Source organism: Erinaceus europaeus, chromosome 14 (genome assembly GCF_950295315.1).
Source record: "Erinaceus europaeus chromosome 14, mEriEur2.1, whole genome shotgun sequence".
NCBI lineage: Eukaryota > Metazoa > Chordata > Mammalia > Eulipotyphla > Erinaceidae > Erinaceus > Erinaceus europaeus.
In genome coordinates this window covers 59,604,589-59,627,632 of record NC_080175.1, presented here as the reverse complement: position 1 = coordinate 59,627,632, position 23,044 = coordinate 59,604,589, and the positions used below count along the sequence as shown (strand labels likewise).

The following is a 23,044-nucleotide window of genomic DNA, read 5'->3' as shown; positions in this document are numbered from 1 at the left end:
CTGAAGAGTCCTGAGCTGGTGGAGCACTAGCTCCTGAATCTACCCTGTCAATGAATGGGGTTACCCTGTCAGAAGCAAAAGGAATTGGGGATGATGAGGTCTCTGAAGCTGGCAGCATCTCGGGAGGGGGCACAGAAGAGGTGCATTTGTTCAGAACATTTAGGGTAAATTAGGTGAGTAACATGTGAAAACATCAGAAATGTTGAGGTCAGAAAAGGTTTAGACAGTGCAAAAAAATTCCTTCTTTGTTGGCCTTTCCTATAGTTACTAGGATTGGTCGTTAGCATAGAGTAGCAGGAAAGATCATTAAAATAGTAATCTTTCAAGTGAGGTAGGTTTAAATCTTATCTCTGCCATACTCTAGTATGTTCAAGAACCTTAAATGACTACTGTAATGAGAAAAAATGCCTCTCTCTCCCTCCCTCCTCTCTCTCTCTCTCTCTCTCTCTCTCCCTCTCTCCCATAATCTAGAAAAAAGAATGACAAACGATCCTAATTTGGAGGAATATTGATTACTATATTTAGGAGAAAAAATCCTGGCACAAAAAGGTCTATGTAAATCTTGAGCATGTTAGCTACTCTGTTTTCAAGCCACTAAAGTCTTTAGTAGAAACAAATTGACTGTAGTACACTGGGGAGGAAAATAGTTACATTGTTCAATTTTCAAAAGTATATTAAGTCTCTTAAAGCTAAATGAGTTGTCTGTCTTAGAGACTACACTGAATATAGTATATAAACTATTTCTAAAATCATTGTAACAGTATTTTCAAGGTAGTTCTTTTTTGTTTCATGTGATGAAAAAACTAGAAAATTTATTTTCTAAACATTTTTAAATTTTATTTATTTACGTTTTGTTTTACCCTTGTTTTTATCATTGTTGTGGTTATTATTACTGTTGTTATTGCTGGATATGACAGAAAGAAATGGGGAAAGGAGGGGAAGACAGAGATGGGGAGAGAAAGATAGACACCTGCAGATCTGCTTTACCACTTGTGAAGCAACACCCCAGGAGGTGGGGAGCTGGGGGCTCAAACAGGGATCCTTACATTGGTCCTCAAGTTTCACACCATGTGCGCTTAACCCGCTGCTACAGCCCAATCCCCGAAAATATATTTCAATATAGATATGCTGACTGAATTTAAACCATCTTCTAATATAAAGCTTTGAATATTTCTCTCCTAGGTTTAGTTGATTTTACCTATGCATTAATAATTTATATTATAATTGATACAAGATCTATATTAACTTATTTTTTCCTGAATAAACTTGCCAAGTTTCCAGAGAGCTTTACTAATTAATTGAAACTTGCAATGATGACTAGATAGTAATAATCATAGGCAATGTGTAGATAGTAAGAGTTGAATGAACATAAAGAGATTACATGTTATACTAAGTAAAGGCTGAATATTGCACATAGTAAAATATGATTAAGCAAAGGTGGCAGTAATGAAGAGTTATCATAGAGAATCAGAAAACTATGAATGAGACATTTTTGGAAATAGACAACAACAATGCCCATCTAACTTAAGTCACCATTTAGTTGGTATCATACAAATAATATATTAGTATATTTAATACATTTCATAGTATGCAGATTTTACTTATATAAAGTTTCTTTTTGACATATATATATATACATATATATATGTATAGAGAGAGAGAGAGAGGGAGAGAGAGAGAGAGAAAGATAGAGAGAAAGTGTAAAATAATGCATCACCAAAGCTTCAGTCAATGTGGAGTGTGGGAGTGTGTTGGGGTGTGGGCAGGCTCAAAGTTAGGTTTTTCAAACATGACAAAGCAACACACTATCCAAGGGGGCTACTTTTCAGACCCTTTATTAGAATCATCATGAAAAATACATCAAGATCTATACTGCCCATTATAATATTTCATCTGTGCAATAATTAAAAGCTCATAGCATCATAATAGCTTCATTAGACAGAAAAGTCAAATCTATGTACTGATAAATGAGTCAAAATAAATTTTAAAAATATTCCAAATTATGTAACTATAGTCAGTTATGAGCATGTCCTAAAATACATAAAGTATGAAATGGAGGGGGTTTGTTATATAATTTCATCAAACTATATATTTTTCTGCAATTTGTTAGTCAAGGTTAATCTTATTTCAGTATTTCAATTACTTTTTCCACTATCATATGCTCAACAAGCAAAAGTAAGGTAAACTCAAAACTAACTTTGAGCTGGCACCCAATGGGTTCTGAAACATTTCTGCACTCATACCTTCAGTGGGATTAATAACAGAGAGCTAATTATCTAACTGAAATGAAGATTACTAAGCATTACAGACAACAAAATGCAAGAAATATGATCATATCAAAAGTTAAAATTTATTCATGTCTATTTCATGTTTTGTAATACAAATCCTACAAAGACACTTGTATTAGTAAGACATTTGATTGTGATTTTCACAGTATTGATCCCACTCATCAACAGAAGTTAAGAAAGAAAATCAGAAAGGGAAACTAAAAGCAGGATCTGACTAAATTGAAAGTAGGGCACCAAAGTAAAAACACTGTGGTGAGGGGGAGGGTGGACATGTGGCTTCCTGGGCCAGCAGGGGGGTGGCTGGGTGGGATGGGACACAATCTTTTGGAGGTGGGAATGGTGTTTATGTACACACCTATTAAATTGAAGTCATATAAATCATTATTTAATTAATATGAGAGGGGGAAAAATTGATTGTATGTCTAACAAAAGGACTTTTCAAAGTTAACCCAATTACCAAATAATGTGATGATAACAATAACTATCCATTGTCTTCTTGAACCCTAAGAAATTCTCATTTATTCTTACTAATGCATACATCAATATATTTATTGAAAGCCCTACTAGTATTTTTCATGTCTTTTTGTTACTATATATTTATAAATTAGTGAGTTTGAATTTGAGAAATACCATTTCCTACAGCAATTCCTACTAGAAAGCAAAAGAACAGATTTTAAATGAACAATAAAAGTCAGCATTTCAGGGGACAGGTAGTGTTGCACTTAGTAGAGTATAAATTTTACCATGTACAAGGACCCAGGTTCAAGCTCCTGGTTTCCACCCGCAGGAGTGGCAAGATTTTGGGAAGGGAGGAAAGGTATCTCTCTGCTCTATGTCTTTCTTTTCCTGTCTCCCAATTCTCTTGCAGTCTCTAACTTTATCAAAAACAAAAATATAAAAGAAAAAAGTAAAAAGAATTTCCAGCAGCATTAGAGTTGTTGTGCAGGCAACAAGCCCTAGAAATAAAACTACTGAAAAACTATCAGTATTTCATTAGAAATATATTTCAACAAAATCAGGTTTTCCCATTATTTCATTTGTTTTATACCATATGAAATTTTCTCTTCTTGTCATAATCCCTGAACTGCAAATTGCAAAAGAAAAATATTAACTTTCTTAAGAAAATGTTTCAAATATTCTTGTCCCAACAATTTCTTCCTATTCTTCAGATGACTCAAATCACTGGTTAGAGCGATGAATTACAGAGCAGAAAGCATTTAATTCAGTGACCTGAAAAGCTTTGGAAAGCTATTATGTGGATTACCATACTTCCTCAGTGATCTGACTAGCCATCATTCAAAGAACCATGGTAGACAAAAGTATTATAAAATCAGATAACTACTGACTTAGAGAAATACAGTATGTAACTGGAATAAAGCTGATAATCTGTAAACTTTTAATTTTTCCTACAAATTTATACTTAAATACTTGTGTGTACTATGCTTGAGTACACACAATTTCTGAATACCCTCAGGTAAGGAAAGGTTTCAAGACAATAAATGAATCAGATCATTTAGAATACTAGAATGTGCACATGTGGCGCAAAGCACAAGGAACTGCATGAGGATTCTGGTTCTAGCCCCGGGCTCCCCACCTGCAGGGGAGTCACTTCACAGGCGGCAAAGCAGGTCTGCAGGTGTCTATCATTCTCTCCCCCTCTGTCTTCCCCATCTCTCTCCATTTCTTTCTATCCTATCCAACAATGATGACATCAATAGCAATAATAACTACAACAACAATAAAAACAAGGGCAACAAAAAGGAAATAAATATATAAATAAATATTTAAAAAATTTTAAAAAAGAATACTAGAATGTAAATAGCCTTTAGACTATAATTAAATAATGATATGAACACCTAACAAGTTCATATTTATATGAAATAAATTGGGATACCCTCAACAATATTCTACTTTAAGACTCTTGTTTTATAAATGGGAAGAACTCATATTTATTTTACATAATAAATCACAAGGGTGATTTTAGATAATAAAATTTGTGGCAGAAACTATTCCTAAATCTACTGTCTTTTCCTAAATCTACTGTCTTTTTCCACTTGGCCTATGTATGTTTTCATTTTTAAGTTCCTTTCTGTTTATGAATGCCATACATAATAAAAAATACTGCTATTTAAGCAAAGTCTAAACTTCTGTTACTGTTGACTTGATAGGATATTACATTTCCACCCCAACTGGACCAGGAGGAAGAAGAGAAAGAGTTGGACTTTTAAGTCTTCCTTTACACCCCACTTTGGAACCTGTCTGCCTTAGTTTCTGGTATGCTTTTGACATGTTGTAAATACTCTGTCATTTAATAAGAAATATTGGCTTTCTCACACTGTCAGTCTCAGATTTCACCAAGGAGTTAGCTTATGTTTTAAGGCATTCCACTACATTTCCAAGTGATAAAGAAACAAAATGTGGAGAGATTGTCCCTCTCCCCTTTTCCAACAAAATCCTCAACCATGGAAAGGAGGATATTTCAAAGACAGAAAAATACTTAGGAAAAGCTTAAAATGTGTTTATTCAAATGCTACAGGAGTCCATTCATTTTTTGTGTATTTCCAAACTAGGTATTTTATGTATGGTGAAAAGGTCTATAAGTTAAGTGTCAATATCAGTAGTGACCAAAACAAGGAGAAGACGGTATTCCAAAAGGAAGGGAATTATGGAGACAATTGGAATTATGGACAAATCACATTAAATGAAACAGTGGACTTTAAGGTTGGCAAGATATTTTGTGATTTGTAATCATGTATTTGTTTCCTGTAAAGATGATACAATCAAACCTTACGATAATGTGATATTAAGATGTTTTCTGAATACAGCCAAATTGCCTTATATTATACATTCTTTTTTTAAAAATAAACTTTAAATGTCACTACTTTCACTTATACACCATTTATGTAGAAAGAATTTACATGATTATATTCGTAATGAACTATAAAATTCTTTGAAAGCTTGTGATATCAGCTTTCTAAATCAATTTTACTGTATAAGCCAACTTAGTTTTTTTCTATGTGGCTAGGAGTTTCAAATTTTTACAAACGCCACTTTGATTATGCTTACACTATTCTAGGGAATTGTCCTGTTTGTCCATACCTATTAGAACCTACTCTGACTTTTTGCCATATATTTCTGTTAGAAACAAATTCTGTGAGCTGTATCACTGTAAATTTTCTGACCATTTATTTCACATTGGAGTAAATAAATTTTTCAGATAAGCATTTAATGGGTTTTCTTCCTAAGGGTGTTTGCAATTAACACATGAGAAAATACAGGCTAATGCTTTTACAATGTATCAATTAAATAATTTCACAAGACTGTATAACTATCAAGAAATGTTTTATTTGGGCAAACATTAGCATCAGTGAAGGACTAGCATATGACAGGTCATAAAGAACAATACTCAATTCTTCTAATCATTTATCTATCTATTTATTTATTTTTTGCCACCAAGGTTATTTCTGGAGCTTAATGACTACACAATAACATCACCACTCCTAGTAACCATTTATTTTTTATTCTTTTTTTTGAATTTTTATGTATTTGTTATTAGATAGAGATAGAGAACTTAAGGGGAGGGAGAGAGACAGAGAGACACCTGCAGCCCTGCTTCACCATTCATGAAGCTTTCCTCCTGCAGGTGGGGTGAGGGACTTGAGCCCAGGTTCTTGTGCACTGTAGTATGTGCACTTAACTGTCTGCACCCCTCTTTTTCATTCTTTCTTTTTTTTAATATTTATTTTATTTATTTATTCCTTTTGTTGCCCTTGTTGTTTTATTGTTGTAGTTATTATTGTTGTTGTCGTTGTTGAATAGGACAGAGAGAAATGGAGAGAGGAGGGGAAGACAGAGAGGAGGAGAGAAAGACAGACACCTGCAGACCTGCTTCACCGCCTGTGAAGCGGCTCCCCTAGAGGTGGGGAGCCGGGGTTTGAACCGGGATCCTTATGCTGGTCCTTGTGCTTTGCGCCACCTGCGCTTAACCCGCTGCGCTACAGCCCGACTCCCTCATTCTTTCTAATAAAGATAGAACTAGGGAGAATGAGAGGGAGACAAAGAAACATACCTGTAGCATTGCTCAACTTACCCCATGTGGCTTACCGCCCAGCAAGTGAGAACAAAGAATGTGAACACAGTTTCTTGTGCATGGTAAAATGTACAATATACTGATGTGCCACCACCTCCTAATACCTCTAATCTTTCTTCCTTTTTCTTATTTCTCTTTTTCTTCTTATTCTATTCATTTTTATTTGTTTCTTCTCATCTGTTTACTTTTGATAAATCAGAGACAAATAAGGAAAATATATCATCAAGGGAACAAAGAAATGGCAAAAATAAATTTCTCCAGAGGAGAGGGCTTTATGGTGGGGGGAATTGCTGATCCTGTTGTATGATGGGGGAGCAGGACCTCAGCAGGGCTTGAGAGTGTTTTTCAGAATATTGAGAGATTTTATGCATGTATCAATAACTGTATTTACTATAATGCATTAATCCCCTAAATAAAAAAATGTCAGAAAATGGGGAAATGAACACTGAATTATATACATGTGGCTCAATTCACTGAATATTATTGCTTTTGTAAAATATACATATAGATAAATGGAGAGGGAAAAAGACTATGAGAGGGAAAGAGACAAGAAAACACCCTCAGCAATAATTCACCACTCTCCTAATATGGGAACTGGGGACTTGAACCCAGGACCTTGACTATTATAGTATATGTGTGTTCCACAGGGTGCTCCCTGCCCAAACCCTCACTGAATATATATATGTAATTTATTTATAAAAAAGGAAACACCGACAGAAACCTCAGGATAAGAATGGTACAACTCCTTAAAATTCCCACCACCAGAACTCCATATCCCAACCCCTCCTTTGATAGCTTTCCTGTTCTTTAACCCTCTGGGAATATGGGCCCAATGTCATTGTAGAATTCAGAAGGTGGAAGATCTGGCTTCTGTAATTGCTGCTCCACTGAACATGGGCATTGACAGGTCAATCCATACTCCCAGCCTGCCTCTCTCTTTCCCTCGTGAGGTGGGGGTCTGGGGAAGCAGAGCTCCTGGACACATTGGTGGGGTTGTCTGTCTAGGGATGTCTGGTTGGCATCATGCTAGCATCTGGAACCTGGTGGCTGAAAAGACAGTTAACATATAAAGCATAATAAGTTGTTGATTAATCATGAATCTAAAGGCTGGAGTAGTGCAAATGAAGAGTTGGGGTGAGGGGTCTCTGTTCTGTAGATATCTAGTAGGCATATTTTAGTTATATTCCAAAGGGCCTGTGGCTATACTATATTTTTTATAACAATCATACAAAGAGATCTACTTTTTCAATGTCAACACATGGTGCAGAGTGAGAATATTATTTTATAAATATCTAGATTTCTTACAACATTGAGTTACAGTCCTCTGCCATGACATGTATAAATGACAAAGTACGATGGAGTATAACATCAAAGAGAGCAAGAGAAAGGCAGAGAGAAAATATGACCATATTATAGAAGTTGGAAAGAAGATATTTGTGAACATTATACTAATGTGAAGACCTAATAAATGGGGTCAGGCTGTGGTGCACCTGGTTGAGTGCACAATACAATGTTCAAGGACCAAGGTTCAAACCCTAGGTTCCATCTAGAGAGGGGAAATCTCACTGGTGGTGAAGTTGTGTTGTTGCAGCTCTCTCTCTCTCTTTCTCTCTCTCTTGCCCCCTTTCAATTTTTCTCTATCCTATGAAATAGCATAGCATAACATAGCATAGCATAGTATAACATGTGAGTTAGGCTCAACAGAATGATATTTAAAAATAATAATCTAAGCTGAAGATGTAGCTCAGTGGCAGAGCACATGCTCCTCATGCATGAGGCCCTAAGTTCAATTCCAGGCACCAAAAGCAAATAAACAAACAAAAAACTTAAAGTATCAGTATTTCATTAGACAGTAACCTGTACTCATATATTTGGAGATGACATTATTAGTTCTCCAGAGAATGTTGGATCACTAGAACAATGAAGTCAGAGAAGATTAAGTACAATCATTTCATATACCGTTTTGAATTACAGGTTGTTTTTAGTGCTTTCAAAAACCAGATCCAAAGTGATATAGCATTAGATGACATCAGCCTAACACAAGGAATTTGCAACGTGAGCCTTTATCCAGAACCAACTTTGGTCCCAACTCCTCCACCTGAACTTCCTAGTAAGTACTAGTAGAATATATTTTTCTTAATTAAGTCCATGTATTATGTTTACTATCTGTCTAATATTTTTTCACTGAATATCAAAGACTTTCGAATATAGGTAAAATGAGAGAGGCTGAATGGTGGTGTACCGGGTAGACAGCACACATTTCCATGACAAGGACCCAGATTTAACCTCCAGCCCTCCTACCCACCCCACTCCCTGTCTACAAGAGAGAAGCTACACTAGCAGTGAAGCAAGTCTGCGGGTGTATTTCTCTCTCCCTATCTATGTCTCCCCTCTTTGCTGCATTTCTCCTTGCCCTATCTAGGAAGAAAAGGAAGAAAGAAAGAAAGAAAGAAAGAAAGAAAGAAAGAAAGAAAGAAAGAAAGAGAAGGATGAAAATATTATTGATTTTAATGTCACATAAATATATGTTAATATATGTATACATATTTGTATCTGTAGTATAGTTAATATATTGTCACCTAATAATTTACATTGCTTTTAATTTACTTATTTTATTTGCATTTGTATCTCTCAACAGAAGACTGCAAGTTCTGGTTTATGATGATGACTGTGACTGAAACTAATCATTTTGCATAACCATGATACTAATTCACAACACCTCTTTTCTTTCCACATTTTTTATTGGAGGGTTAATGGTTTACAGCACACTCTTTAACACACAGACATAGCCTCTTCCCCCTCCCCTTGGTTGTATCTAGGAGAAGCATCACAATCCCAATGTTCCTTCATCCTGTCCCTTTCCCTACTTCCCCAGAGTCCTTTGTTTTGATGCAATATGACACTCCAAATCCAAATGTAACCTTATATTTCCCTTACTGTTCTTTGTTCTTAAGTTCTACCTATAAAGGGGAATCATTCAGTATTAGTATTTCTCATTCTGACTTGTCTCACACAATATTATGCCTTTGAGTTTTGACCATGCTATTGCAAAGGAGATGACCTCAAGATTTTTCACAACCCTCTTTATAATTTGTCAGTGTTTTTATTTTGTTGATAAAACCATGTTTATGAAGAAATTCTGATATAAGGGGTCTTACATGTAAATGAAGATATAATAGCAATTTTAATGAAATCATTTGACTTTTCTGACACTTTATGATACATTGCCTCACTTAGTTTCTACTTCTCATCCTACATGTCTATTATACAAAGAAATTTCATGATAATCATAAAAGGTTACTGCTATTTTGGAAAATAATTCCCATTAATATCCATGAATGATATTTTCTATATTGATATTTCAGTCATTAAAAGCAGTATATGTTTTCATAATCATTTCTGCTAGTGTGTTCTTTCATCACTAAAAGTAATCAAGAAGAAAAATTTTCTAGATGAAAGTAATACTGTTTCACAGACTTAATATGTGTTTATTAAGAAAGTCTCACCCTTTTCTAAAATAGAAAAGTTTGAGTAAGCTTTTTTACATATTAGCAAGCATAACAGCAAACTTGAAATATGATTCCTCATATTAAAACTTTGTCTATATAAATATTATACTCTATATGCCAGTTCTATAAGAAATAGAAAAAAGATAATGTTGCAATGCCAAGAAAGCATGGTGTGTGTGTATGTGTGTGTGTATGTGTGTGTGTGTATGTGTGTGTGTGTGTGTATGCATTCATAAATATATTTCCCTGTATTTTTTACAATAGGGACATCATCATGGTAGAATAACATATTTAAATTTATAATATAAACTTTAGAATTTTCCCAGAGTATATTTTTTCCAGTTTCCAAATAGTTCAGTTCAGGGTAATATTTAGCACAGAAGAAAATGTTAATTACTATCAAATGCATTCTGAACAATTTCATTCTAATGTCATTTGCAATTGGTTCAATGAAATTCTTATTTGAACAGAGCATTTCTGGTTCCAGATCACTGATTTGTTTAAGCAGAAATAAAAGGGAACCATGGCTGACTGGCTAATAGCCTTACTTTGGTTCTTATTAGGGCATTTAAGTAAAACAGTCTTACACGAGTACCTGAAATGCAAAGGTCAGTTTGTCATTTGCTTTTAGGGATACACACTGTGCCTGGTTTGGGGAAAGTAGGAGCATTTAAACCATCATGAACCAGGACCCAGACACCCCCCACCGAACTCGCTCCCCTTCCCACATTCACTGCTCTCAGATTCTCACATATCAATGTGCTTTTAGCTTTCTCCATTGACTTCTTTTTCTTTTTTTATTATTATTATTTTATTTTTATTTTTATTTAAGAAAGGATAAATTAACAAAACCATAGGGTAGGAGGGGTACAAATCCACACAATTCCCACCACCCAATCTCCATATCCCACGTCCTCCCCTGATAACTTTCCCATTCTCTATCCCTCTGAGAGCATGGACCCAGGGTCATTGTGGGTTGCAGAAGGTAGAAGGTCTGGCTTCTGTAATTGCTTCCCCGCTGAACATGGGCATTGACTGGTCGGCCCATACTCCCAGTCTGCCTCTCTCTTTCCATAGTAGGGTGGGTCTCTGGGGAAGAGGAGCCCCAGGACACATTGGTGGGGTCTTCAGTCCAGGGAAGCCTGGCCGGCATCCTGATGACATATGGAACCTGGTGACTGAAAAGAGAGTTAAGATACAAAGCCAAACAAATTGTTGAGCAATCATGGACCCAAAGCTTGGAATAGTGGAGAGGAAGTGTTAGGGGGATACTCAGTGCAAACTCTAGTGTACTTCTGCTTTCAGGTATATATTTTGCAGTAGTTTATGGATTCGTGTGAACATATGCATTCTCTCATAGAAACTGGTGTATATCTAGGTTTTGGGACTTTGTTAGAAAGTGAACCACCTGAGATGGAATTAGAGTATACTATGAAAGGAAAGGTCTCACCCGAGTAATGAAGCTGAAGGGTTGTCATTCCACACTTGAAGTCTCTGGACACAGTCTGAAGTGAAGCATGTTGAAGTGGCAATCATTGAGTTGATTAGGTTGTGATCGGCAGATGCAATATTATTTGATATGGTTCGGGAGAGGCATACGTGAAAGTGGGCCCAATCCAAGGGTTGCAGGACTGGGTGAAGTAGATGCTCTATAGTGGAGATGTGAGGTTCCTGCTGTCTTAGGGTTCAAAAAGACAATCGATAGTTAATGTTATCATCACATTATTTGGTAATTGGGTTAACTTTGAAAAGTCCTTTTGTTAGGGCTTGCTGTACAGTGCCCAGTCTCTTGTATATAGCTGTGCTATTGGTTGCTTCTGATCTACTTGGTCTAGGCTGTTGAGAGAGTCCAAATATCAAATACACAGCCTATATATTAAAAAGACTCAGTCTGTGTTTTAAAAACCTTCAAGACATACAAATAATTTTCCCCCTCTCATATTAATTAACTAGTGATTTATATGACTACATTTTACTAGGTGTGTACATAAACACCATTCCCACCACCAAAAGACTGTGACCCATCCCTCCCACCCATTCCCACCCCCCACAGGCCCAGGAAGCTGCAAGTCTACCCCTCACCACAGGGTTTTTACTTTGGTGCCCTACTTACAGTTTGGTCAGGTCCTGCTTTTAGTTTCCCTTTCAGATCTTCTTACTCAACTTCTTTTTTTTTAATATTTTATTTATTTTATTTTATTTTTGAGAGAGATACAGACAGAGAGAGACACAGAGAGAAACACCAGAACACTGCTCAGCTCTGGTTTATGGTGGTATGGGGGATTGAATCTGGGACATTGGAGCCTCAGGCATGAGAGTCTGTTTGCATAACCATTATGCTATTTCCCCCACCCCTTACTCAACTTCTGTTGATGAGTGGGATCATCCCATACTCATCTTTATCTTTCTGATTTAGCTCACTTAACATAATTCCTTCTAGCTCTGTCCAAGATGGGTCAGAGAAGATGGGTTCATTTTTCTTGATAGCTGCATAGTATTCCATTGTGTATATATACCACAGCTTTCTCAGCCACTCATCTTTTGTTGGGCACCTGGGTTGCTTCCAGGTTTTAGCTATTATGAATTGTGCTGCTATGAACATAGGAGTACACACCTCTTTTTGGTTGGGTGTTATGGGGTCCTTGGGGTATAACCCCAGGAGAGGAATTACTGGATCATATGTAAGGTCCATGTCTAGCCTTGTGAGAGTTTTCCAGACTGCTCTCCACAGAAGCTGGACCAATTTACATTCTCACCAGCAATGCGAAAGTGTACCTCTTTCATTCCCACAGTCTCTCCAGCATTTGTTGCTGTTGTCCTTTTTGATGTATGCCATTCTTACAGGAGTGAGGTGGTATCTTAGTGTTGTCTTAATTTGCATTTCTCTGACAATCAGTGACCTAGAGCAGTTTTTCATATGTTTGTTAGCCTTTTGGATCTCCTCTGTAGTGAATGTTTTGTTCATATCCTCTGCCCAGTTTTGGATGGGGTCATTAGCTTTTTTGGTGCTAAGTTTGCTGAGCTCTTTATATATTTTGGTGATTAATTTCTTGTCTGATGTATGGCATGTGAAGATCTTCTCCCATTCAGTGAGGGGTCTCTTTCTTTGTTTAATAGTTTCTTTGGATGTGCAGAAGCTTTTCAATTTGATGTAGTCCCATTGGTTTGTTTCTGCTTTAGTCTTCCTTGCAATTGGGTTTGATTCATCAAAGATGTCCTTGAGGTATAGGTGGGAAACTGTTTTACCAATGTTTTCCTCTAAGTCTTTGATTGTTTCTGGTCTGACATCTAGATCTTTGATCCATTTGGAGTTGATTTTTGTTTCTGGTGAGGTAAAGTGGTTCAATTTCATTCTTCTGCATGTTACAACCCAGTTTTCCCAGCACCATTTATTGAAGAGACCCTCCTTCTTCCATTTAAACCTTTAGGCCCCATTATCAAATATTAGATGCCCATAGGTGTTGGGATTTACTTCTGGGCTTTCAATTCTGTTCCACTGGTCTGTGTGCCTATTTTTGTTCTAGTACCATGCTGTTTTGATGATGATGGCTTTATAATATAGTTTAAGGTCTAGGAGTGTGATGCCTCCATTTCTGTTTCTTTTCCTCAAGATGGTTTTGGCAATTCTAGGTGTTTTCAGGTTCCAGATAAATGATTGTAGTGTTTGTTCTATTCTCTTAAAGAAGCTTGGTGGAACTTTGATGGGTATTACATTAAATTTGTATATGGCTCTGGGGAGAATATTTATTTTGATGATATTTATTCTTCCCATCCATGAGCATGAGATATCTTTCCATTTCTTGGTATCAGTTTCTATTTCCTTGAGTAGTGACTCATAGTTTTCAGTATACAAGGCTTTCTCTTCTTTGGTCATCTTTATTCCTAGGTATCTGTTTGATTTTGCTGCAACAGTAAATGGGAGTGATTTCTGGATGTCTTCTTCTTCAGATTTAGTGTTTTCATAAAGAATTGACACTGATTTTTGTACATTGATTTTATAGTCTGATACCTTGCTATATTGCCTAATAACTTCCAGTAGTTTTCTGCTGAATTCTTTAGGTTTTTCTATGTATACTATCATATCATCTGCAATTAGTGAGAGCTTGACTTCTTCCCTTCCAATCTGTATTCCTTCAATTTCTTTCTCTTGCCTGATTGCTATGGCAAGAACTTCCAATACTATGTTGAAGAGTAATGGTGACAGTGGACAGCCCTGTGTAGTCCCTGATCTGAGGGGGAATGCTTTTAGCTTCTGTCCATTGAGTATGATGTTGGCCATAGGTTTGCTATATATAGATTTCACTATCTTGAAGAATTTACCATCGATTCCCATTTTTTTAGAGTTTTGAGCATGAATGGGTGTTGGATTTTTGTCAAAGGCCTTCTCTGCATCTATTGAGATAATCATGTAGCTTTTAGCTTTGCTTTTATTGATGTGGTGAATGACATTGATTGACTTACGGATGTTGAACCAGCCTTGCATTCCTGGGATAAATCCCACTTGGTCGTGATGAACAATCTTTTTGATATGCTGTTGTATCCGGTAGGCCAAGATCTTGTTTAATATTTTGGCATCTATGTTCATCAGAGATATTGGTCTATAGTTTTCCTTTTTTGTTCTGTCCCTATCAGCTTTTGGTATCAGGGTGATGTTGGCTTCATAGAAGGTGGAAGGGAGTATAACTGTTTCTCCAATCTTATGGAAAAGTTTAAGAAGTATGGGTACTAACTGATTCCTGAAAGTTTTGTGGAATTTGTTTGTGATGCTGTCTGGTCCAGGACTTTTGTTGTTGGGGAGATTCTTAATAACGGCTTCAATTTCTTTGTCTGTGATTGGTGCATTTAGATTTTGTAGTTCTTCTTGGTTCAGTTTTGGAAGTGCATAGGTTTCTAGGAATTGTTCCATTTCTTCCAGATTCTCTTGCTTCATGGCATATAGTTCTTCACAGATGTTTTGCATGATTCTCTGGATTTCTGTGGTGTCAGTTGTGATATCTCCTCCATCATTTATAATTCTATTAATTTGAGTCTTCTCTCTTTTTTGTTTGGTGAGTCTGTCTAGGGGTTTGTCAATTTTGTTTAATCTTTCAAAGAACCAACATTTGGCTTCACTGATCTTTTGTATGGTTCTTTTATTTTCGATGTTGTTTATTTCTGCTCTAATTTTAGTGATTTCTGTCCTTCTGGTTGCTTTAGGGTTCCTTTGTTCCTCTTCCTCTAAGTCCTTGAGGTGCACAGTAAGGGCGTTCATTTGTGCTTTTTCTTGGTTTTTATTATGTGATTCTATGACTATAAGTTTCCCTCTCAGTACTGCTTTAGCTGTGTCCCAAATATTTTGATAGGTTGTGTCTTCATTTTCATTAGTTTCCAGGAACATTTGAATTTCCTGCTTGAGTGAATCTCTGACCCAGTGGTTCTTAAGGAGTATGTTGTTTAGTTTCCAAATTCTGTGACTTTTAATAATTGTTTGTTGTTAAATGTTAGTTTTACTCCACTGTGGTCTGAGAATATACTTGTGATGATTTCGATGCTCTTGAATTTATTGATGCTGTCTTCGTGGCCTAACATGTGGTCTATCCTTGAGCATGTGTTATGTGGATTTAAGGTGAAGGACTCTGAAAATGTCCAAGAGGTCTAGTCTGTCAATCTCTTCATTCAATTCTCTTGTATCTTTGTTGGTTCTCTGCATTTTTGATCTGTCTATGTGTGAGAGTGGGGTATTGAAGTCTCCCACTATTGTTGTATTACTGGTGATGTATTTTTGAAATTCTTTAAGTAAGTGCTTGATGTATTTAGATGGTCCCTCATTGGGTGCATAGATGTTAATAATTGTTAAGTCTTCTTGGCTGATTGATCCTTTAATAATTATGTAATATCCTTGCCTATCTTTTACTACTTTATTTAATTTAAAATCTATCGTGCCTGATATGAGAATGGCTGTTCCTGCCCTTTTTTGTGGACCGTTAGCCTGCATGATAGTTTTCCATCCTTTCACTTTAAGTCTGTGTTTATCTTGTTGTGACAGATGGGATTCTTGCAAGCAGTATATCGTTGGGTTATGTTTTCTGATCCATCCCCCCACCCTGTGCCTTTTGATGGGTGAGTTTAAGCCATTGACATTTATTGATATTATGGATTTTATGTATTGTAGTGCCATTGTTCAAAATAAATTTTTGTTTGCTCTGATATATTGCCAGTATTGTAGTGATGTTCTTGTTTATAAGAGGTCTTTTAGAACCTCTTTCAGGGCCGGCTTGGTGATGGTTGCTTCCTTTAACTGTTGTTTGTCTAAGAAGGTTTAGATCCCTCCATCTAGTTTGAATGAAAGTCTAGCAGGATATATTATCCTTAGTTGAAACCCTTTTTCATTCAGGGCTTGATAGATATCTTGCCATTCTCTTCTGGCTTTTAGAGTTTGAGTGGAGAAGTCTGCAGATAGTCTTATGGGTTTCCCCCTGCATTTGACTTTTTGTTTTTCTCTTGCAGCCTTTAGGATCCTTTCTTTATCCTTACTCCTTTTCATTGTGACTATGATGTGTCTTGGTGTCTTCAGGTCTGGGTTGATTCTGTTTGGTACTCTCTGGGCCTCTTGAATCTGGATGTCCTTTCTGTTATTCAGTTATGAGAAGTTTTCTTCTATTATTTCCTCTAGAATGTTTCCTTCCCCTTCCTCTCTTTCTTCCTCTGGCAGTCCAATTATACAAATGTTACTTCTTTTGATATCATCCCATATGTCTCTGTTGTTGTTTTCAGTGTGTCTCTATCTCTTTTTGAGCTCTTTCTTACTTTTCTCTAACTCATCCTCTGTCTGCCTAATTCTGTTTTCTGCTTCTGTTAGTCTCCTTTCCCTTGCCTTTAGCTTTTTTCTTCATTACAGGTATTTCAGCTTTCAGTTCTCTAATTTCCTCAAGATAATCAGTATTTTCCTCATGGGTCTCAACTGTTGTTGCCCTAATACTGCCATTCCTTTCCTCCAATGTTGTTTTCATTTCTGTGATTAATAAGTTTATTATTGCTGGCATACTTTTCTTATCTATAGTTACTTCTGTGCGATTTGTAGTTTCTTCTGGGCTCTTGTCTTCATTCATTGGAGTAGTAGTTTTATTTGTTTTGATCTACCCATTTTTTTGATTTATGTGTTTCTTTTTTATGTTCTGTTGTTCCTCAGTTGTTGTGTCTTGAGTACAAGCAACACTGTACTAAATATCTTTATGACAAATGCACTCACCAAACTCAGGAATTACCATAGCAAATGAAGCAAGTATTGAAGCAGTTTAATCACTACCAGTTATCCAGACAATGTCTCCAGTCCATGATAATAATAGCAACCAAGTCCAAGTGAAGAAGAATGAGACAAAAAAGAAGGGATAACAAGAATAGACAGTTATGCAAATCTACTATCCACTGTATATTTTAGGGGTAACAAGAGGGGAAAGGGAAGTATAGCAGAGATACACACATAGAGAGTCCACTCTGAGTCAGATTTCTTCCCCAAAATAATTCACAAATTCAGAAAGACAAAGAAGGAAGGAAGAAGTGTATGGCAAGATAAAAAAAAAGAGTGAAACAAGAGAGAGAAAAGAGAAAAGAGAAGAAAAAGAGCTGTAATTAAAGAGCAGTGAAAGGAAAGTTTTTTTTAATTGATTTCTTAATTTTTTTTATTTTAATTTTTTAATTAGCTAGGAGGAGGAAGAAGGGGAGAGTCTGTAGAGGAAGTAGGAGTAACAAGACAAGTTCCTCTCACAATAGATAAGATGCCCTCTCCCTAGCAATGAAAGATACCCTAAGAGTTCATTCTGATCAACCTAAAGGGGGGGAAGATATATGCCTTTATATAATATTAATAATAAAATAGAGCAGGGTAAAACACCCTGTCCCAGATTGCCTCAAGCCTCCTGAGCAGAGGCAGCTGATTGTTAAGAAAGAAAGAAAAAAAAAACAAACCCTCAGGACTAGACAAGGATAGCAGGAATAGACAGTTATGCAAATCTACTATCCACTTTATATTCTAGGGGTAGCTAAAGGAGGAAGGGAAGTGGAGCAGAGATACTCACAGAGAGAGTCCACTCTGAGTCAGATTTCTTCCCCTAAATAATTCCCAAACGTGTATCAGTGAATTCAGAAAGCTGTAGGATTAAGGAAGAAAGGATGACAAGAATGAGGGGGAAAAAAAGAAAGAGAGAGAGAAAAAAGAAAAAGATAAGAAAAAGAACAGTAATAAAAAGCGGTGAAAGAAGAGTTTTTTATTTATTTTTTTTTTATTATTTAATTAACTATGGGGGGGGCAGGGAGTGGACCTGCTTGTGCAGATGCAGCTGGTTGGCTACTTAGAAAGAAAAAAGGCCAGAAGTTTCAGAAGGGAATAGACTTAGAATGAATGATACTCCCTGGTGGGACAGGAATCTTGGTAAAGAAAGAAGCTCAGCAGGGGAGCCTGCTAGGAGCTGGTCCCCAGGGACTGGTTATGGAGTGGGGGAGGGGGAGGAGGTGCGCTTTGGGAATAATAATTTAAAAGAAAAAAAATTTTTTCCCTTTCTTTCTACTCTATTTTTTAACCCAAATTAAGTTATAGTCACCTCCTTGGTGTCACCGCTAGGACCCCTTATTGACTGGCCTAATAAAAGGAGAAAATCCTACCGTTTCCAGGAGATGTGGTCAGAGCTCAAGCCACTAGCAGCTTCTCAATCCACCATCTTCCGGGAACCCCCCTTCTCCATTGTTTTTATCTCTTTGGTTTCAAAACAACTTATTTGTTTCAATGGTTATTGTTTGTATATTATTATTAACTACAAATAAGATTTGTACCACACAGGATATAAATCTGAACTTTATTACCACATGTAAAATAACCCTATGATCTGGCTAGTTGCTGAAATCTATTAATGAAAATAATTTTTAATAGAGTGAACAAACATTTTCAGCTAGTGCTAACACTGTTTAAAAGCATTACTATTTATAAAGTGCTATTTAAATATAGTAGGATTTTTAAAATCTATTATATAACAAAGAAGAACTAGAAGACTTGTCAGCAATCAGGTGGTGTTGTAACCAGTGAAGTGCTCATATTATCCTGCATAAGGGCCCAGATTAAAGCCCCAGTAACCACCTGCTGGGGGAATTTTCACTACTGTTGAAATAGGTCTACATATATATTTTTTCTCCCTCTCTGTTTTCCTCCCTCCCCTCTCAGTTTCTCTTGTCTTACCAATTCAAATGAAAAAAAAAAAAAAAAAAGGAAAAACTGACTGCCAGGATCCATGGATTAGTCCCATGGGTTAGTGGTGTAAACACTGAGCCCCCAGCAAAGACTTTGGTGGTAAAAACATAGAGGACATAAAGCAAAGCTAGGACTGTATTTGATACTATAGGACCCCCTGAACAGAGAGAAAGGTTTAAAGAACATTAGGGACCTAGTAGTCTAATGGACAACAATCTGGGGTGATGAGAGATTGTGTCTAAATGTTAAAGACCATATCATAAAGCACTAGTCCCCCAAAAAATTAAAAATAAAAATAAATATCACTGTTTTTTGAAAAGCAGCCACTTTGAATGCATCAAACTTCAGTGTAAGGGATCAATTCCCAAGTTGCCATCTGTTTTCAACACTCAACAATGACTAAAAATCCTTTTTCTTACTATATCCTCTTTTATTATATATATATTTTTTTGAATCCTCTTATTATATGTGAAAGTTGCATTCTCCTGATTTACACCCCACAGTAAATGCTTCTGTACTGCCATATAACTCATGGACATCAGAAGTTTAAGCATGTATTCAAAATGTCATGACTTAAAGAAAGTAACATGCAGAAATCTTTATTTACATAGTGTTTTTAGTGAAAGTTCCTAGTGATGTTTTAAAAACTAAATCTGAACACACATTTTTGAGTGAATGACTTCAAGAAAGATGAAATGAGTTTAACTGGTGAATAGAGATCTCTGTACTAGATAAGCTGTAAAACTCTTGTTCTCTTGATGGGAATGGTTTATCTAAGAGGTTGTAACATCTAGAGTTACACTTCATTTCATGCTTTTTTGGCTACTCTTCCAAAACACATGCTACATCTCCACTATAGCAGCACCACCACTGAAATTAATTGCATTACATTTAGAATGCTTTAAAGTGGTTTTGCCAATTTCTTCCAGTTATTTATATATATAGAAAGTAACAAAAAAATCTTGTCAGACTGATGACTATATATATATATATATATATATATATATATATATATACTACTGGTCTGTTAGTTCATATAAAATTATAGTTGAAGGGGGTTGGGCATTTGCTCAACAGGTTAAGAGCACTAGACAGAAAGCACAAGGACACAAGGACCAGGATCCACTTAAGTATCTCAGTTCCAACCCCCGCCCCCACGCTAAGCGGTGAAGCATGTCTGCAGGTGTCTATCTTTCCCCCCGTCTTCCACTCTTCTCTCCATTCCTCTGCCTTATCCAACAACGATGACATCAATAACAACAACAATAATAACTACAACAATAAAACAACAAGGGAAAACAAAAGGGAATAAACAGTTTAAAAGACTGCTTAAAAATATAGTCGAAATGCATTTCAAAAAGCACTTTGTATGTATTTTAAAGTTGTAAGCAAACTGTCTTGACCATTTTAGCAATTTTAGTTGACAACATTTTAGCTTTGGCTATGTGTTAAGTCATACCTACTGATCTATATATTGTATAATGTACTAAGTATTCTGCTAGATGAAGATTCAATCTATGGCCAATATGTGAGCTGTCTACAATATTAGGTGTTTAAAAATTTGAAATGTTTCTATGTCTTGAGGAAAGATTAAGAATTAAAAGTAGATATCAAAGTCAAAGAATAGGGGCTGGGTGGTGGTGCACCTGGTTTAGTGCACATGTAACAGTACACAAGGACCCAGGTTTGAGCCCCCAGTCCCTACCTGCAGGGGGAATGCTTTGCAAGCAGTGAAGCAGTGTTGCAGGTGTCTCTCTGTCTTTCCCTCTCTATCACCCCTTTCCCTTTCAATTTCTGGCTGTCTCTATCCAGTAAATAAAATAAAGATAATAAAATATCTTTTTAATTAAAAAAAAGAAAGAATAACAAATATAAACACATAACTTCATAAATAAATAAATTCACCAGTCATACTCATCATGACTACATTTCTAAAATAGGATTCTCACATTAAATATTTAAGGTTTTGATAAGGTTTCAATAAAGATACTCGTTCATCTGTACTTTTGTCCTTTACTTATGTTGCAATGTTTTCCTTACATAAAACCCATAATTTACTTGTAGAAACTGGTATTCTAAGAAACATATCAGAAAGTATGTACCACACAGCATTATCCCTCTGAAATAGCATTTATGTCACTAATGCTATTTTTGTTGCTGCTTTCCTTTTCAGCGGACTGTGGAGGACCTTTTGAACTGTGGGAGCCAAACACAACATTTACGTCTATGAACTTTCCTAACAACTACCCTAACCAGGCTTTCTGTGAGTCATTTCTGTTTCCAGATCATGAGAAACCAATGTGAATACTGTAAAAGACACACACACACACACACACACACACACACACACACACACACACACACACACACACACACTTTTTGCTAAGGTTTATAAAATTGGCAGATTTATTAGGTTTTTAAAAATCCATGGTAGGGAAAAATAGGCAAGAAAGAAAATCTAGCCAGCCTTGAGGCATGGTAATGAGTCCTTAATGTTGTTCACCAGCGTTCAGCTTTTATGATGTGTGGGTCCCAGGAGCAGCAGGCATGAGAGACCAGGAACCAAGGGCAGCAAGCAGGAGAGAACAAGAGAAGCAAAAGGCAACTTCCTCCAGACCCTCCCTTAAATAATCTCCAGTTCTCACAATCCCTCACGAGTTTTCATACTATTATATAGACTCTCATATGCTGATGACATCAGCCATATCACAGAAATGGTACAACCTTTGTTTTGTTTACAGTTAATAAAGCATAATGTATTCCTAACACATGTACATCAATATTATATCCCCCACCATGGTGCAATGAGTTAAGTTGTATGTTTTCCAGGGTTGGCTAATTATCATCTCTATTTCTCATTAAAAGCATATATCTATAAAAAAAATTCCAAATGTCTAAAGCACAGTGGAACATTGAAATAAAAATTAGGAATTTAAAAGATATTTCTGTTACTTTAATAATATTTATTTAACATTTTCTGAGGCAAGAAAGTAAGTATGAAACTAGCATAGCAAGATTAGATAAGGATTCAAGTAAGTTGCCAGGTATTACAAAAATCCAAGATATTGTTATAAGTCAAAAGCAGAATGCTATAGGATGTGAGAAGCACTTAACATGAAAATTTAGAGATAGAAGACTATGACTTTTCTCAAATCATCAAGTAAAATTAAGTAATAATAAATTGAAGGCATGATAGATTTCACAACTCATTAAGTACTTTGTATTTTTTTTCTGAGAGAACTGGGGAAACTTTAAGTGGTTTACAGGAAAACAATGATAAAATCAAATTTGCTTTTTACATGAATTTGTATGTCTGTAGGATTAGAGATAGATGGTAAGAGAGAAGAGAACTATCAACATTACCAATTAGAAGGTGAGAAATTAGGGTGATTTGAACTCCAATAATTGTCATAGTGACAGAGAACTAAATAGGATTCAAGGAAGATCATAGGCAGTACTGGTGGCTGACTGAAGTCCTAAGAGAGAGACAGTTGGACATGATGTAGAAGTTTCTGGTATAGACACCTGTAAATGAATGATTAATGCAACTTTCACTGAGACAGGAAGAATAGAGAATGTTATTGGTAAAGAGATAATTCTGTTTTCCATTTATTACAGGTTACACTTGTAATGTGTACATCTATATAAAGCAAATAATTAGATACATTTGTCTACTTCCCCTGAAAATACAAAAGATAAAGACTTTGAAGTCATTACTATGATGATAAAATGAGCTTGCTTGAGGCTGAAAGAGAACTCTCTACAGTATGAGAAAAGGGCCTAAAATAGAATATAAAAATCAACTCACTTAAGGAGTCAATAATGAGTGCTTACCTGTACCAAGCTATTAATCTTTCTTTTAAATGAACTACCATCATACATCATATGTAAATAACATCAAAATTACTTAAATTAATGTGAAAATTTATTTATTCTACAA

General features: G+C 36.0%; 1 protein-coding gene across 1 annotated transcript in view; it reads left to right on the top strand.

Annotated features, from left to right (window-relative positions):
- TMPRSS15 (transmembrane serine protease 15) overlaps window positions 1-23,044 on the top strand; it is a 121,160-nt gene that overhangs the window by 46,628 nt on the left and 51,488 nt on the right. Inside the window, exons 11-14 of the mRNA XM_007521284.2 lie at window positions 4,457-4,562; window positions 4,859-5,009; window positions 8,353-8,488; window positions 21,278-21,367. Of these exons, the coding sequence (XP_007521346.1) occupies window positions 4,457-4,562; window positions 4,859-5,009; window positions 8,353-8,488; window positions 21,278-21,367 (483 nt within the window). The remainder of the gene's footprint in view (window positions 1-4,456; window positions 4,563-4,858; window positions 5,010-8,352; window positions 8,489-21,277; window positions 21,368-23,044) is intronic.